General features: G+C 37.1%; 1 protein-coding gene and 1 pseudogene across 1 annotated transcript; one reads left to right on the forward strand and one right to left on the reverse strand.

Annotated features, from left to right (window-relative positions):
- Window positions 1–15919: 15919 nt before the first annotated feature.
- Window positions 15920–16002, reverse strand: LOC132035640 (U6 spliceosomal RNA; annotated as a pseudogene).
- A 1139-nt stretch (window positions 16003–17141) lies between these two features.
- Window positions 17142–18404, forward strand: LOC132035526 (senescence-specific cysteine protease SAG39-like). The gene is made up of 2 exons (XM_059425820.1): window positions 17142–17724; window positions 17815–18404. Exons 1-2 carry the CDS (start codon window positions 17292–17294, stop codon window positions 18402–18404), a joined length of 1023 nt encoding a protein of 340 aa, XP_059281803.1. The 5' UTR covers window positions 17142–17291.
- Window positions 18405–18946: the final 542 nt, after the last annotated feature.

Consider the following 18946-nt stretch of genomic DNA (forward strand, 5'->3'; position numbering starts at 1 on the left):
TACATCGATAAAACATTCAAAATGGAAAAATTATACGGAGGGGTCTCCTCAAACCCTTTTCCAAGCCCTTATACAAATTTAATGAGCCATAATTTTAGATTTTAGATTTTAAATTGCATATCTAATTTTCAATACCAAACAGCCTATAAAAAATAATCCCTAACTACGAACCCAACATTATTAATCTCTGCATTACAAAATTCTTTTTAAGCTTTCAAAAGAAATTAAATTTTTTTTTGACAAGTATTAGCTGTAAAAATGTGTCTAATTGTAATCTGGATTAACAGCAATCGGTTTTAAAGAGGGAAAATGTAAATTTAAGCGATTCAAATTCTTCTTTTAATTTCAAATGCTTCAATATATGTATTACGATGATTCATCATAAATTGACAAGTTTTAGTTGTTAGCCTACCGCAACCCCCCTTCTTTATTCGGACTTGAGACTGGAATTTCAAATGCTTCTATCTACTACTATGTATTATGAGAACTCATCATAAATTGGCAAGCTTTACGCTGCTATCAGCCTGCCACGACCCCTTCCTTTATCCGGGCTTGGACCGGAATTTCAATTGCTTCAATTCCCCAAAAAAAGCTATAAAGAATTTTGATAAGCATTAGCTGTAAAATGCGCTAATTATCTCACTTTAACCATAATCTGATTCATGTAATCTGTTATTAAGAGGGATGCATATATTCAACTGTGTCGCCACTTCTTGTTTTCACCCTTTCAGTATTGCTTTTTGTATAATTTTGTAGGAGAATCAAGTTTTGCTAAAAATGGAGCCAACCATGAAGCGCATGAGAACTGCTTTTAAAGAAGAAAATGAAGAGGTTAGCTCCTTATACAAATGACACCTTTTTTATTTACTACTACTTTGTAACCTGAGAATTTGTTTCGCTTTTTGTGGAAATCTTTAACCAATGAAATGTTGCGAAGAAAACACGCAATAACCAAATTGCACGACGAGGTAACGGCGGAAGAAATACCCAAGTCGAAACTTCCCACAGTATTTGAACCAAGAGAAGACAATAAACACTAGCACAGATGGAAATCCAAGCCGCAGCTATACCAACAATAAAATAGCAAAGCAAGCAAAAATAAATCGAATGGAAGAGACACCAAATTTGCGTGGTAAAACCCCTTCAAGGTGAAGAGGAAACATCCACAGGACCTCCGCCCACAAAAGCTCCACTATAAACAACAAGAGTTACAACAATGTTCTCCAAATGGCTACAACAACAAAGCCAAGCACGGAGCAACAATACATAAAAGATAGCACCAAAACTAGCGAAGAAAGGAGAGAAATCACCCCCCAAAAATGAGCTATTGTTCGTCCTCGAAAACTGGAGCTACAGACCACAAAATCCGACCTCCACCATTGAAATCGAAGAACCAGATGTTGAGAACGCCCAGTTCAAAATTCAGCACGATCCAACAATTAACGAATTGGGAAACGCAATTTAAAGCGGACTGCTGTAGCAGAAAATTTCTGGACGAAAATCTACTTTCTCTCTCACGTTTTTCTCTTTATATGGCTGCTATGAATTCACTCTTGTGTTCTCAAAATAAGACCTAAATTGATCCTATATATAGAGGAAATTTTGGGCAAAATTGGCCTGGTCCAAATTGGATTGGGTTTTATTAATCCAATTCCACATAGGAAGGGAAAACCCAAAAATCTAATTGGATTGGGTTTTATTAATCCAATTCCACATTGGAAGGGAAAACCCAAAAACCTAACAATTCTCCCCCTCCCGACTATGTAGAGGAGACCGCCATCCCGGCGATCATGCAACACTCTTCAAAATTTCCTCTTGGCAAAGCTTTAGTCAACATATCCGAACCATTATCATCGGTGTGAATCTTCTCAAGTTCAAGCAACTTAGAATCCAACACATCTCTAATCCAATGGTATCTCACATTAATATGTTTCGACCTACCATGAAATGTAGAGTTCTTGCCAAGATGAATAGCACTTTATTTGTCACTGATAAAGCACATACCTCTCTCTTGAGCAAAGCCAAGTTCCTCCATAAATCTCTTCGTCGGAGTAACTCTTTACAAGCTTCAACGCAACAATAAGCCCGACCCGTAGTAGATAGAGCAACACATTTTTGCAACCTAGATTGTCAAGACACAGCTCCCCCTGCATAAGTAATCAAGTAGCCAGTAGACTTACGAGTATCGATATCACCGGCCATATACGAATCGGTGTAACCACAAAGAATAGGCTTTCTGTCCCAAAACACAAACTCGGACTAGAAGTTCCACAAAGATATCTCATAATCCACTTCACGACATTCCAATGCTCTCTTCTCGGATTAGAAAGAAAACGGCCGACAACCTCGACGGCATGAGCAATATCGGGTCTTGTACAAACCATCGCATACATCAAGCGCCGGCCAGTGAAGCATAAGGAACTTTCTTCATATCTTCCTTCTCACCATCATTGGAAGGATCTTGCTTCATGCTCGATTTGAAGTGCATAGCTAAAAGTGTTTTGACAACCTTAGCTTTATCCATATTGAACCTGCGAAGTGCTTTCTGAATGTACTTTTCTTGTGATAACCATAACTTCTTGGCCTTTCTGTCACGAATAATCTGTATGCCAAGAATTTGCCTTGCTGATCCCAAGTCTTTCATAGCAAAAGACTTATTCAACTCTTGCTTCAACTGCTGAATTCTACAAGAATTCTGACCAATAACAAGCATGTCATCAACATAAAGCAATAGAATGATAAAGTCACCGTCGGAGAATTTTTGCAAAAACACAACGATGCGAAGAAGTCTTCTTGAAGCCTGTTGACTCATAAAAGAACCAAACTTCTGTGCAGGTGGGAGCTTGTTTTGAACTATACAAGCTCCTCTTCAATTTGCAAACATAATTCTCTTTAGCCTTGACTTCAAAACCTTGTTTGCTCCATATAAATTTCTTCATCTAAGTCACCATGGAGAAAAACGGTTTAATATCCATTTGCTCAACCTCTAAATCTAGACTTGCGGGCAAGCCCGGAACAACCCGAATGGATGACATCTTCACAATGGAGAAAAGATTTCATCAAATCAACTCCTTCTTCACGATTAAAGCCCTTGACAACCAATCTAGCCTTGTACCGTGGGCAGGTTCCCATCTTCATGTTTCACCCTAAAAACCCACCTGTTTTTCAAAGCTTTTCTATCTTTAGAAAGTTTAACTAGATCAAATGTATGATTATCATGCAAGGATTTAATCTCATCTTGCATAGTATCAAACCACCTTTCTTTTTCTTCACTATCCATGGCTTCATCAAAACTTTCAGGTTCTCCCCCATCAGTCAAGAGTACAAACTCATTAGGAGAATAACGAGATGAAGGTACTTTCTCTCTAATAGATCTTCTGAGAGAACTCTCTGGAACATCAATAGCAACAGGTTGCTGGCCAACCACATCATCTTCCATTGGACTATCAACAACTTCATGCTGGTCATTCTGAACATGATCACTATCTTCATTATCAACTTGATCTTCATTATTTTGAAGATTTTCTTCGAGTGCACGATAGTCGCGAGGCTGGATCAACATCAACTATGCTCTCATTGCTCGAGAATCAGCCTTCTCGACTTTGTCAAAATCTTCAATTGTTTGGTCTTCAAAGAACACAACATCCATGACTTCTAACAAGTTTCTTCTCAAGCTGGATCATAGAAACGATAGCCAAATTCGTCTTGACCATAACCAATGAAGATACCTTGCCTAGTTTTAACTTCCGACTTTGACCTCTCATCCTTAGGAACATGCACAAAGGCCTTACACCAAGACTCTCAAATGAGCATAAGAGACATCCTTACCAAACCAAACTCTGTCGAGGACATCACCATCCAAAGCAACGGTAGGAGATAAATTGATAACATAAGCAGTATTAAAGTGCTTTTTCCCAAAAATAGTCCAAGCAACTTACATACGAAAGCAAACATCTAACCCTCTCAACTAGAGTTACGTTCATCTCTCTGCTAAACCGTTCAACCGGCGAGTCTTTGGAGGAGTTTTGTGATGCCGAATACCCTGCTTGTCTACAATAATTATCAAAAGGACCAATGTATTCACCACCGTTGTACGGCGGATGCATTTTAGTTTCTTCCTGTTGTCTCTCGACGAGGCTGAAAAGTCTTGAACACGTCAAGTACTTGATCCTTGGACTTGAAAAATACCCAAAAGTTTGCGAGAATGTTCATCGATAAAAGTTACAAAGTAAAGTGCACACCGCGAGAGCTTACTTTAAAAGGACCACACAAATCGAGAATGTACCAACTCCGGCAAATCCGGCTTTCTTGAAGGCGAATGACGTGAAAAGAAACTCTTTTCGTTTCTAGGCTAATTTGTGATGAACACGTCTCTTTAACTTTGCTTGTTTCGCTCCGAAAGCAAATTCTTCTTAGCCAAGTTATCAATTCCTTCTCGCTCATATGACTCGCCTTACATGCCATAATTCGATGAAGTATCATTCTCCGCCAAATTTATTAGTCACCACGGATGGAGCCTGAAATAAGTACAAGTCGGACATGCGCAACCTCGAGCCTGACCATTGAACCTTTAAGAAGCTTCCACCACCAATGGTTTGATCATAACCATCATCGTCAAGCTTTCTACGAAAATTAAATTAGACGAACATACGGAAGCGTGCTTGACATTGTTAAGAACCAACCTCGAACCATTCTTACTTTTCAAGCAAGCGTAACAATGCAAGTACCTCGGCCTGTTATTGCCCGTTTCGTAAATTTTTTCAAATTTACCCGGAGCATAAGAAGAAAATAATTCCTTCTTTGGCGTGACATGAGAAGTGGCACTGAATCCACTGACCGGTGGTAGACCTAAGCCGTAAACAAGATTAATATCATTTTTACCACAAGCAACAAGAAAGATCATTTTCGACCTTAACTGACAACACGATTTTCATTTATCGCCTTCTTTCTTTTGCTTTTTACGGTCTCTCTTAAACTTGTAACAATGTTTCTTGATGTGCCCTTTCAAGTGACAATAGTCACGTGTAAGATTCTTATACTGGAGGATCTTGACTTACACTTTTGCCTGTCATTCGACCTCGAAGTTACTTCTCCCCCTGTCTTCAGTAACCAAAACATCGGAGTGTGAAGCTGAAGAAGACGAAGCTTGAGATCTTCTTCTCATCTTTTCATTCAAAACACCACTCTTAGCATATTCCATAGTTACACCATCACTGGGAGCAGAATTAGTCAAAAAACTCAAAGAGTTTCCCGAAGTACGAGAGTATTAAGAAGCCAAAGTCTGTATTTCTTCATCAAACTTGACACCCGTTCCGGACGGTGATCAAGGACACCCTCGAAATCATTGATATGATTAGAAATAGGCCCCGCCCTCTTTGTATCTAATATTCATCAATTGTTTCGGTAGGAACAACTTATTATTGCCAGGTCTTGACATAAAGTGTCTCGAGCTTTTCCCATGAAGATTTTAGCATTTGTCTCATTCACAATATGATTTCGAACATTATTTTCAACCCGTTGCCTAATATAGCCACAAACCTGTAAGTGCTCAAATTCCCAACCCTCATCTTCACTAGACTCCGGTTTCTTAGAAGCGAACACAGGTAAATGCAACTTCTTGACAAATGAAGATCTTTCGTCTTGCTTTTCTAAATATGGTAATTACTGCCATTTAAACAAACCATCTTGCTCATATTTGCCTCCATCATTCAAATAGACAATCAACAAAACGAAATACAACCACAAGCTCTGATACCACTTTGTTGGGAAGAAAACAAGCAATAACCAAATTGCACGATGAGGTAACGGCGGAAGAAATACCCAGTCGAAACTTCCCGCACTATTTGAACCAAGAAGACAATAAACACTAGCACGAGATGGAAATCCAAGCGGCGATTTATACCAACAATAAAATAGCAAACGCAAGCAAAAATAAATCGAATGGAAGAGACGCAGAAATTTACGTGGTAAAACCCTTCAAGGTGAAGAGAAACATCCAGCGGGACCCTCCCGAGCCCAAAAGCTCCACTATAAACAACAAGAGTTACAACAATGTTCTCTAAATGGCTACAACAACAAAGATAAGCACGGAGCAATAATACATAAAAGATAGCACCAAAACTAGCGAAGAAAGGAGAGAAATCACCCCCCCAAAATGAGCTCTTTGTACGTCGAAAGCGGAGCTACGGACCACAAAATCCGATCTTCACCGTTGAAATCGAAGAACCGGATGTTGAGAACCCCGAGTTTAAATTTCGGCACGATCCCGACGGTTAACGAATAGGAAAACGCAATTTAAAGCGGACTGATGTATGGAAAATTTACGGGACGAAAATGTAACTCTCTCTCACGTTTTTCTCTCTATATGGTACTTTATGAATTCACTCTTGTGTTCTCAAAATAAGACCTAAATTGATCCTATATATAGAGAAATTTTGGGCAAAATTATTTCAGTGCAAATTGGATTGGGTTTTGTTAATCCAATTCCACATAGGAAGGGAAAACCCAAAAACCTAATAGGATTGAGTTTTATTAATCCAATTCCATATAGGAAGGGAAAACCCAAAAACCTAACATGAAATGGTACTCCAACGGTCGTTTGCTTGATGGGATAACAATCCAGGATAATGTGTACTAAAGTGGTGGGATAGCAATTCCCATGGGATATCCTAACTGATGAGACTTGTGTATCCCATCCTGATAACAAAATGACCCCAAGAATTTTAAGAATCTGCATCTAAAAGAAAAATTCTTAAAATACATTTGATGACTAAATACCCTACATATTACACATCACCACTGATCAACAATGGCATGTCCTGTCATCTTATGTTACTTCTCTTCCATAAGATTGTAGGGTATACACAAGTCATTAGAACTATCTTCTGCCCTCTTGAACATTCTTTCTTATTAGGAGCTTACTTTTGTACTAAAATCAAGTTGGCAGAAAGTACTGACTTAAAGAATCTACATCTAAAAGAAAAAGTTAAAGAAAGTTTTAATGGATTATACCTACCAAAATAATAGTTAGAAGGGCTAATATCACCTGGTCTTCAATTGTTCGAAGTTGGAGGTGATGGCTAGAAGTAGTTGGAAAATAAGACGTTAAACTAGATTTGAATAATATCAAATGCTTGACGATTTGTACAAGCTGTTAAACCGGCTATGGGCAGTATGCTTGAATCTTGGAGGACAGCTGCAAATGGGAAATGACGAGGTGATTCTCTTAGAATAACAAATGTACCACGCATCTGGCGTTTACGTACAATTGCATGTATCAACTAAGATGATAGAACGTTGTACTATACTCTACAATCTCATGGAAGAGAAGTAACGTAAAATTACAGGGACATGCCATTGTTGATCAGTGGTGATGTGTAATATGGGGGTATTTAGTCATCAAATGTATTTCATGATATCTGTAAAATATATAGTATGCACTTCTACTTTAATCTCCACGTTTTAATTTGTGGTTTAGAGTGTTTCTGTGGGAAAGTGTTTATTACTAATTGATAACATTGTTTAATTACCTTTCTTGCAATATGCATCTATTAAATATTTTGCAGCAACTTTAATGCTTGAAATATAATTTTTTTTGTGAAAAATTGCACCATTATGACCATATCTTCTCTTCCTTTTTTTTTATTTTTTTATATCCTTTTGCAGATAAATATATACATGAGAATCACTAAAACAGTCAAATTAAATGTTAAGAAATCAGACAATATTGGAAATGTCAAAGCATTGCTACATGATAAGGAGGGCACATCGGTATGTCTTCAGCAGCTGTTTTCAAAAGATAATAATAGGTTAATGGATGGATGGAAGCTAGTTCATTATGGCATTTGCAAAAACTCCACCCTTCACGCTTATGTTGAAGGTTCAGCCCCGAGCCCGATTGATATTATATCTAAAGAGATCTTATCTTGAAGGTACCTTCTTGTTAATTCAAGCATTTATGATACTATCCGGAGGTCAAATTTAGTATTAGGGCCAAAGAAGGAACAAACTCAGAGGAGTTCTCTCTTATTCATGACGGGAAGTTTCTTGAAGATAAAAAAAACCTTATCTTTTCTCAATATTGATGATGGATCAATCCTTCATATGGTGTTTAATCCTAAAAACAAGTTTCTTATCCCTGTCGTAATGCCAACTCATGAAATCGTACAAATAGAAGTCAAGGCTACCTTATTAGTAATTACTATGAGAATCCTACACACACTCAGATGGGATTGTTGTGTCTGATACTCAATGTCACCATTTCTCCTCAACCCTCATTTCTCATTTGAAACAGTTAATCGCGAATGAACTAAAACAACCCATGAAACACTTTTGGACCCCTTTCGCTGTCTTGGTGACTATGGAATCACAGGGGACACAGAGTTGTTCATCGTGTATTGAGTTCTTTGGCCAACTTTTGTCATATACAAAGACAACTAAGTTGTCCAATGTGTCCGCTGCATCATTCGTGAACATGTTTTTATTTTTATTTTTTATTTTTTTTAAATTTTAATTGGTATGTTTATGAACTTTTGTTGTTTTACAATCTTCTTGGATTACCTAGTCGCATGGACAAAAGTAACATTGAAAACCAATATAATGGTGTCTTATTTTTTTTTTCTGTTAGCTGCCGTTACTGAACCCCTATTTATGTATTTTTCCTTAAATAGTTCAGGTTAGTGTTTTAAAAGGTGGAGGCGTAAGATGGGGCGTTTAACATTTGCCTCGGCGAGGTGTAAGCCCCGAGGCACGGGGTGTAAGCCCCATGGGTATTTATTTTTAGTATTTTGTAAAATATTATAATTACAATAAATATTTTTAAATTGGTAAAATTACATAAAAAATAAAAAAAGCGTAAATATAAATGACATATAGTAACATCAGTATTTATATTAATGAGGATCAATTCAAGTCAATAAGATATTAGCCATGTGTTTTAAAGATATTACCTAAGATGTTATTGTAAAAAATTTATTTAATAATATGAAGATTTGAGTAGTTTAGTCCAAAGTTTTAGAATATTGCTCTTAAAAAGTAGATAATGTTTTTTCTTTCTTTTGTTATATATATTTCGTACTTCTTTTGAAAATGTTCAATATTATCTAAGAGAAACTTAAACCATAAAATTTATCGGCAAAATTTTTGGGGCCTCAAAAGTTTGAGGGCCTAAAACAAAAAGCTTTACTAGTCTCACGCTTGAGCCACCCCTGCTTGCAACTTATAATTATATATAACATAATTTTACAAGTATAAAAAATACAATAAAATAAAAGCTATTATGGAATACAAATTGACTCTAACATCTTAACTTTCAAACAACGAAAAAATCACAATTTCTTAAAACAATATTACTATCAAACTATTCATTTTATATCAATAAATTTTATCAGTATTATAATTAAAACCTAATTCCTTCATGAATAAAACTAAAATTACTTTTAAATAGCGAAATAATAAAATATGATGATTTTGATACATAGGACAAAAGACCAATGACAAGTGAAAATGTACAAATCGACTATGTATTTTTAAAAGAAATATTAAGTGATATTCACCCTTACGATGTACTCAAATAGTAAATATGTAATACTACGACTTGATTTGAGTTACACTCATTCTTCTTATTTCTATAGACGAAAACTATTAAGTATTATTCACATATTAAAGAATTATGAGGGTCAACGATTTTAATTAAAGAATTTAAAATATATTTTGTGTAAGAACAGTTAGGCGAGCCCCGAGAATTGGGCGTTAAGCGGGTTTAGGGCATATAGTCAGGCACTTAGGGCATATACCTCATAGGAACTAAGCCCCGCACGTGAGCCCTGGTCGTTTTGCCAGTGCCTCGGCCCGATGCGAGTCCCGAAGGGAGTCTTGAAACTGCCTTTTAAAACACTGGTTCAGATCGCATTGGAATTCAAAACCCATCTGCATATGGAATTCGAAACCCCTTGTTCGACTAGTTCAGATTTGTCACGACCCAACCCCGTAGGCCGTGACTAGTGCCCGATCTGAGCACCCAAACACACCTATCAAACGCCATCTCAAATGATATCAAACGCACCCAAAATATCCAACAAAAGCCGACAAGGCTATATTTCAAATTTAAATAATTTCCAGAAAAATTTCGGCAGAGTTTCCTTTGTTTTACGGACTATCCAAAATAACCCTGTACACAGAAAATACCAACAGAGGCCACACGGGACCAACGAGAACATCATATACATATGCGGACGGGCGCTGGGCGAATGGGATCGCCCAAACACAACGTATACAAACACAGGCGAGCGAGAGGTAGGCGCGACCCACAAAACATGTCCACGGACCTCTAAACGGACAAACGAGAATCATATGGCGGAACGGGGCCCCGCCGTACCAATGAACAATATATACGAAAAGCAACGAGACGAGCATATATATATACCAAAAGTATAAGCTCGAATGAGGGGAGCACTCAAGTAGCGAGAAGGGCGTGTCTAAAACGGGTGGATCCAAGCGTGCGTGCGGCCACGCGGGCATGAAACGCGGCCCCCCGGAGAAGGGGGGTCGGTACGAAATATGTGCGGGTATGCGAAAGCGAGAAAATGTAGTGTCTGATACGAGTTCAAATCGAAATAGAGGTACGGAAAGTAAATGCATTTCCAAAATATCAAATTGTTACTTCAAAATATAAGTCATGCATAGGGCACGGGGAAATATGGTCGCCGGCCGTCGATGGCGCCATAACACGATAACACCGAGAAAGTTTCAAATCTCGAATCCCGTCATCACATCACACAAGATAACGCCAAACACGGCATAGCGCCAAATATAAGTGGAACCGGCCCTCGAGCGATGAGCTCGGTGAACCATAATCACGGTATAACACCGGAATGTATCATAAGGCGCACGACAACGAAGCCGGCCGGAGCCGCGAACGATATCATAGGGCACGGCGGAGTAGTGAGGAATCATATGCATAAAATCATAGTCAGAATCCAAAAGATAAGTAAACTAGTCATATTTGAAATCGGAAAAAGAATTTCAACCTTTTCTTTCCAAAGTTATCAAAATTACATAAAAGGGCGTCGCGGGACCCACGGACGAGTATAGACCCGAGCTGGGCCCGCTTATGGAAAACATACCCATTATACATCAAGCAAACTCCTATAAAAATTATTGGAGCAATCCGAGCCTTTATGCAAAAGATATGGCGTCCAAAAATTATGGAATTCTCTAAACGAACTTTTTGTGCAACATTTGGAAAACGATGCTTTTCTTTTCGAAGACATAATGGTTCATATTTTTATCAAGTCATGCATAAGAGTGCCAAGAATTATATAAGGTTCATATCATGCTCGGATTTCGAATTTGGAATTCCCTTAAGGCTCTAATCTAGCCTATGTAAAACTAAGGCATGCCAAAAGAAGGAAGGTTGCTTTACATACCTCGTACGCACCCCAAGATAGCCAATCTAAAGTCAATCCCAATCTACGCCTCGGGCTCCCCAAGGTCTACAAATACGCCAACGAATACCAAACATTAGCTAAGGGCACTTAAGCCATTCATTCCAACTATTCTTTAATTTCTACAGAAAATTCGGCAGCATTTCCCCTGTAAATAGGCCATCCCGAGAATTTAACTCGCTCAAAATCAACAACAACAACCACAATAACCAACCTAGCAACATCCATCATCAATTCGAAAAGGCAAAATAACAATAGTAACTCTCTTTTACATCATTTAACAACTTTGCAAATATTCGATTCGACGGCTTACATTCAAGCCACAATATAGCTCATACATTCAATTATCAACCCGAATCCTTACCAACAATATTCAAGGGCATTCTAAACAATTCACATAATTTTTCTCCAAGTTGGTCGAAAACGGCCCCCTGCCGAGAAGCGACCCCTTTTTATTTTCCTCATTTTCAAGTCATGTTTTGTATCACAATCCACAATATAACGATATCATTTTCATAAAATATACAAATTACTTCAACGCACAATAGGCCTCAAACCAGCCCACACAATCTCAACATCAATCTTAAGTCATTAAATGCTCATTTCCAAACTAGAATTCATATTGACGACAACTAAAACGCGAGGCGATATTAATGCGACCTTCGACATACATTGGGGCTATATACGGCCCCACTACACACATATACATATATTGATGATTTTTATTCTCTTCTCCACTCTACAACAATCAAACACGATACAAGAATTAATTCATCAATTCTATTTTCAACACCCATTTACATGGCTAGCTCCTCAAGCACACAACCCACTTCCAACATACTATATTTCATGATTTTTATCCATAATAACATACTACAACATGAATATAACCTTCATAACACAAAAACAAGATCAAAACTTACCTTTGTTCTTCAATACCACAAATGGCTAGGGTTTGCAATTGGATACAATGAATGGTTAGATAACTTAAACAACTCTTCCACGCTACTTAGGGACTTCAATAAAGTGGGTTTACACCAGGAATTATTTTTGGGAAGGCTAAAAATGGGAGTTGGTTTTCTTGGTTTCTAGCCGAGAAGAGAGAGAGAGAGAGAGGTTGAAGAGTTCTTCAACTCTTGATATTTTTTTCTAAGTGTGGAAGTAGGAAAATGAGAAAAGATGACTTGGTTTTCATCTTTTAAGTGTCCACAAATATCTCTTATTTGTCTTTGGCCCACACAATGGCATTTTTTTTGCACAACATTTCTAATTCCAATTTTTTTTTTTGAATTGTGGTCCCAATTTTCCTAAGTGTTCAATGCCAATAATTTCATATATAACATGTCTCAAAATAAAATCACAAGTCAAAAGTCCCGACTTCAATTCCCGGAATGGTCTTGGCCCAAAATTATCATAGTTAATCCGGGTTGCCCCAACGCATGAAAATACGGGATCTAACAAGATTCATGTCATGTAGGGCCATTTAAGAGGAAATAATTCCTACCAATTTTATTTTTTTCATTCCCTTGGCTCAACCTATAGCATATACTGTATATTAGTCGCATTATGGAAGCCCTGCGTTTGTTGTTTTATTGGGCAAAATCGAAAGAAGAATTAAATAAAAAATTCGCTCACCCAACCGCTTAAACAAAAAATAGTGGCGGATGTATGATATATGTGTAATTCATATATAATGTGTATAAACGTGTATAATTAGTGCAATATCATTGTATACCGGCTAGGAAAAGTAAATAATGAACTCGGCCGGTTATTTATATAAAGATTTTGTTTGTTTTGGTTTTTTTTTTTTTTTTTTTTTTTGGTGGCACTCTGAGATAGTCAAGGGAAAACCATTGGTGAACGGGTGTAGGCTATTCCCGTGAAGCAGGTTTTCTTGTATTGGCTACTTGAACTTTCACCTTGTAATCTTCTCCCCCATTTCCCCGTCCGCTACCTCCAATTTAAAAAATAAAAAAAATAAAAAAAAGGAATCATTTCTTTTTAATTATAGCTGTTACAGAACAATTAGGCAAAAACTAACTCGCACTTGGGTGTTCATGTGTACTTTTACATTCACATTTCTCAAGACAAATATCTTTTAACATTCACATTTTTCACTTAACCATGGTTAAATGATATGTACTTTCACTTTAATTTTTCATTAATCGCGAAGGTTGAATTGTTTGGTTTAGCTAAATACTAGGCGTTGGTACCCGTCGGATACTTTCGACCTTCCACGAGCACAAGGTACATGATCTGTACGTATATATCATATATGTAGCATGCATAATGGTGGTGTCTGGCTACGTGTGTGTACGTGTAAAACAAAGTTAAAAGAGTGTACGTGTGTAGGGACGCAGAAATAGACCCAAATTTTTTTAAACTTGTGGAGACATAACACTAATAAGTTAACGTGTAGTATATTGTAGGCAAAATACATCAAAACCCCCCCGAACTATACTTAGAAAAGTCGATATCACACTTAAACTATCCGACGACCCATTACACACTAATATATGAAAAAATGATTTTTTTACTCCCTCATATAATATGACCGGTTGCACTAGGGGAGAGTGTACACACTCTCTCCCGACATCAGCGCCACGTCAGTCCACATCAGCGCCGCGTCAAAAAATCCTCTAATTTTTAATTTTATATTTTTTTTTCCTTTCCCCTCCTCCCCCGTCCCCCCTCTCTCCACAATTCCGCCACCCCCCAACCCCACCTCCTTCTCCTCCACCTTCTCGCCACCCTCCAAAACCCTTCTTTTTCTTCCCTCTCACCGCCACCCTACCCCTCTCGCCACTTTCACGCCACTTTCACCCCCCCCCCCACTTCCCAAATCTTTTTTTCTTCTTCATTTCACCATCACCACCACCGCCTTCATTGTTGCCCATTTGAAAGGCGGTTCGAATATCATCGGGCACATAGTTTTGCGCGATGTCACATTAACTACAACGACCAACAACACAAAAACGGAAACCAACGAGAAAACGAATTCTCGTTGTTTGTCATTGATGCTACACAACCCGATAGTAATCCTTAAAAATCATGAAACAAAATAATAATAATAAATAAAAAAAAAAAAAAAAGGAGAAACATCGGTTCCATCTGTTGACCTCCACTCAATTTTAACCACACAATGACAAGAAAATCTTAAAAGAACCTCCTTTTTCAAATAAATCTAGGGGACCAAAAAAGTGCCATGATTTTTCATTCTCATAAAAAAGAAAAAAAAAAGGAAAACAATTACACAAAGCTCACCTGCTTTTCACAAAACAAAGCACAATACTTCACCAAAAACTATAGCTTCTCTTTTCGCAAAACAATGAAGCTTCCATTTTAACTTCAAGAACTCGATTTGGTCGATGAAGTTGTTTTATTCCGTTTTTACATCATTTCAACTTGTATTATAATATCTAGAAGTTTAGAAACAAAACTACAAAAGTAATTAAAATATGTCTAAGAAACTGAATAAAGGAGAAAAAGGGAATGAAGCTGCAAATCGAAAAATTAAAGAAAAAGATGAAGAAGAAAGGAAGGAGATTGACATAGTGACAAGAGAGAGAGAATACAAGGAGATTAAATCGAAAGCTGTTAAAAGGAGATTAATACACGCGCTTCTTTTTTAATTATTTTTATAATTTATGCCACATAAGCGTGTAGGGTGGTAATAAATTCGGTTTTTAGATGTTGTGTGTGTAATGGGTCGTCAGGATAGTTTAAGTGTGATATCGACTTTTCGGGTATAGTTCGGGGGGGTTTTGATGTATTTTGCCTATATTGTATAGTACACCTTGCTTTTCTCCGACCATTTAGATGTCTTTTGTTACTTGTCAAAACTATTTGAATTCCATTGTTTGCCCGAAAAATAGGAGACTCGGAACGAGGATTCGTATTGCAAACTCCAACTTGCTTGGGATTGAGGCATAGTTGTTTGTTTGTTTTTTTTTTTTTTTTTTTTTTTTTTTTTTTTTTAATGAAACAGAATACTCTGTTCTCTTAAACAAAGCAGTGGTGATGTTCTAACGATTTACGAATTGGCTCGACATATGCTGATCAAAATAAAAAGTTTTGAGGTCAACGTATATTTTAGCGGCTTGCTTTAAGTGATCTTTGATGGATTGAATTTTTGGAACCAGTGCAGTATATCAATTCTCTAATGAACAACATATATAGTATATGTACACAAAAAAAAAGAAAAAAAAAAAAACCTAGCTACACAGTTTAATTTTCAGATGAATGGGTGTCTCAAACATGGCATCCATTCTGATCAAAATATTCTAATCTATGGCGGAAAGTTGCTAGAAGATGACAAGACATTATCCATTCCCTTCCCTTTGTTTAGCTTATAAATACTTTAAAAGTCAGTCCAAGAAGGTCTGATGTTTTGTTCAGAGGCTTATTTTACAGGAGTTTGATGTTTGGGTTTCATTTGGAGTCTTCCTCACAAGTCTGCATACTTTCTCATAATTCTAAATTTGGATCATTTCTCGATTTATTGTCATGCTAATCTTCTCTATATCATCCCGATTTTATTGGATGTCCTCGAAGGGACAGGTTTTGCAGGCTTGATTTTTGAAGTTGAAGGATTTGACAATCGAGTATTATATATTGATTGTTTGAAGTGTTATCGAAGACTCGCTTGAGATGCGCTTAAGCCCTGAAACTACATGCTAAATTGAGTGCTTCGCCTAATTTAATTATACTTCACCGCATGCACCAGAGTGTTGAGGCATGCGCCTCATCGCCTATATATGGACTGTATCTCGAAGGGTATCTCGAAGGGTAGATACTTAACTTAATTGTTAATTTTTTGACTATTAACGTCCATACAATTGATGTTTGTTTTTATAGTAGTTATTGTTTCCGAATTATATGCATAATGTTTTTATTATTTTTCATTAAATTTCACTTTTTTTTTTTTTTTTTTTTTTGTGTTCTGCGTTTAAAGCCCCACAATACATATCTTTTTTGCCTTTTGATATCATTGACAGTTTGATGCAGTGTTTCGTGGTAGAATTCAATTACTGACAACATCGGCAGAGCTAGGGGTGCTGAAAGGGGTTAATCCAAACCTCCATATCGGAAAATTATATTGTGTATATAAGGTCAAAAGCGACTTAAAGAAAGAACCACAAAAAGCTCCTGATTGTTTTTCTTTTAGGATCTCTTACATCATTTCACTCTTTAAGGGGAAAATAAAGAAAATGTACCTAATAAACTAGAGCAACTGGATCATGCCTCACGTCTTGGACCTGTATAACTAACAAACAACACACTGATTTACATGTTGGTGCATGGCTCTTTTGTTCTTGCCATACTTCCTTTCATTTTCTAGAAATAATAGAACATAGATGAGATATATATCATTCATGAAAAAATAAGGGGCAAATTGATGTCATCGCTTTTTTTTTTTGGCGCGGGGGTCGGGGGTGGGGGTGGCTGGGGGGCGGGGTTTGTTCGCATTTCCCAATCCCATTAAAGACCAAAAGAGAAGCCCTAATGATCAATTACTAGTCCAGTGTTTTATCGTAAAACTGTTTGACTTGTACCAATAGTTCTAACACTATAGTCAAAAGAAAAAATTATTATCATAAAGTTTTAAGATCATATCATTTGCAGAAGCAGAGCAGCGTGCACGGAGTATATCTTCATTATATATTTGTCACAATTATTGTTAAATTGCCGGGATTTCCAAGGAATTCAATTGAAAATTGTTACAATAGATAACAGCAGAATAAGACTGAGTACTATAAATTCATTGCTCCCTCTAAGTTATATTTCATCCACAACATTAAAATACAAACATATTAAAATCAATAGAAAGATACCAGGTAGTGAAAAATGGCATTGACATTCAATTGGAAGCTTGCTTTTGCAGCTCTACTAGTATTGTCAATGTGTGCTTCTCATGCCACATCTCGAGACTTGTACGAGGCCTCAATGGTCCAGAAGCACGAGCAATGGATGGGTCACATTGGACGGGTGTACAAAGATGATACAGAGAAGGCAAAAAGATTCAAAATATTCAAGGACAATGTTGAGTACATTGAATTTGTTAACAAGGCTGGAACTCGACCTTACAAATTAGGCATTAACGAATTTGCTGATTTGACAAATGAAGAATTCATAGCCGGTCGCAATGGGTACAAAATATCTTCACATAAAAAATGGCCAAAAATCACATCATTCAAGTACGAAAATGTGACTGCTCCAGCTACCATGGATTGGAGAACGAAGGGCGCTGTTACTGGAATTAAGGACCAAGGGCAATGTGGTAAGTTAATCAAATTAAAATCAAGCTTCATAATCTCATTTTAGTGAATATACAATAATAAAATGATCTTATCACCTAATACTAATGTAGGATGTTGCTGGGCGTTCTCCGCTGTTGCTGCTACAGAAGGAATCAACAAAATCAGAACTGGTAAGTTGATCTCTTTATCAGAGCAAGAACTGGTGGACTGTGACACAAGTTCGGATATGGGATGTGAAGGAGGTCTTATGGATGATGCTTTTAAATTCATCATCAAGAACCACGGGCTCACTACTGAATCCAATTACCCGTATGAGGGAACTGACAGTACTTGCAAAACAAGCAAAGAGTCCAATCATGCAGCGAAGATCACAGGTTATGAAGACATTCCGGCTAACAGTGAATCAGCTTTGCTAAAAGCAGTTGCAAATCAACCTACATCCGTGGCAATTGATGCTAGTGGCTCAGATTTTCAATTCTACTCGAACGGTGTTTTCACTGGAGAATGTGGAACTGAGTTGGATCATGGTGTTACTGCAATTGGTTATGGGGAAACTAGTGATGGCAGTAAATATTGGTTAGTGAAGAATTCATGGGGAACAAGTTGGGGTGAGAACGGATACATAAGAATGAAACGAGATGTTGATGCAGAGGAAGGACTTTGTGGAATTGCAATGCAAGCTTCTTATCCATCTGCTTAAATGGATAAGAAGTTTATATGGGGGCTTTTGTTGTTGATTATTCTGTAAAGATTAATGATGTGGGTATAATTTATGTGGTGTATCTGTACTGTCTTATGTATGTTACAGACTCAGCAGTTTGTACATTTTAATTGTTGAACAAAAGCTTGTGTATATAAAGATTGGTAATACGAGTCAAGAGATTATGTCTTATTATTATTGCCTTTTAAATTTCGTTGTTCCAAAAGACTAAATGCTACATAATGATATCCAACTCCTCATGTTCAATATAAAAAATAATACTTTCACTGGGGATCGAACCTAGGCCGCTAAAGACAGTTTTGAACACCCTAGACCACTTGAGCTAACCTTTTGCATTTATTTAAGATATTCAAAAGTTAATATATCTACATAAAGATAAAAAATCTACCTTATATATACAATGTAATTTTTTTGCCACCCTCTGAATCCGCCCCTGCTCCCAGGACTCTCCTGGGAAAAAGAAAAAAAAAAACTAAATGCTACATAATGCTATAACTAGTTAATTTTTTTTTTTTGTTTCT

This window comes from Lycium ferocissimum, chromosome 10, assembly GCF_029784015.1.
Source record: "Lycium ferocissimum isolate CSIRO_LF1 chromosome 10, AGI_CSIRO_Lferr_CH_V1, whole genome shotgun sequence".
Taxonomy (NCBI): domain Eukaryota; kingdom Viridiplantae; phylum Streptophyta; class Magnoliopsida; order Solanales; family Solanaceae; genus Lycium; species Lycium ferocissimum.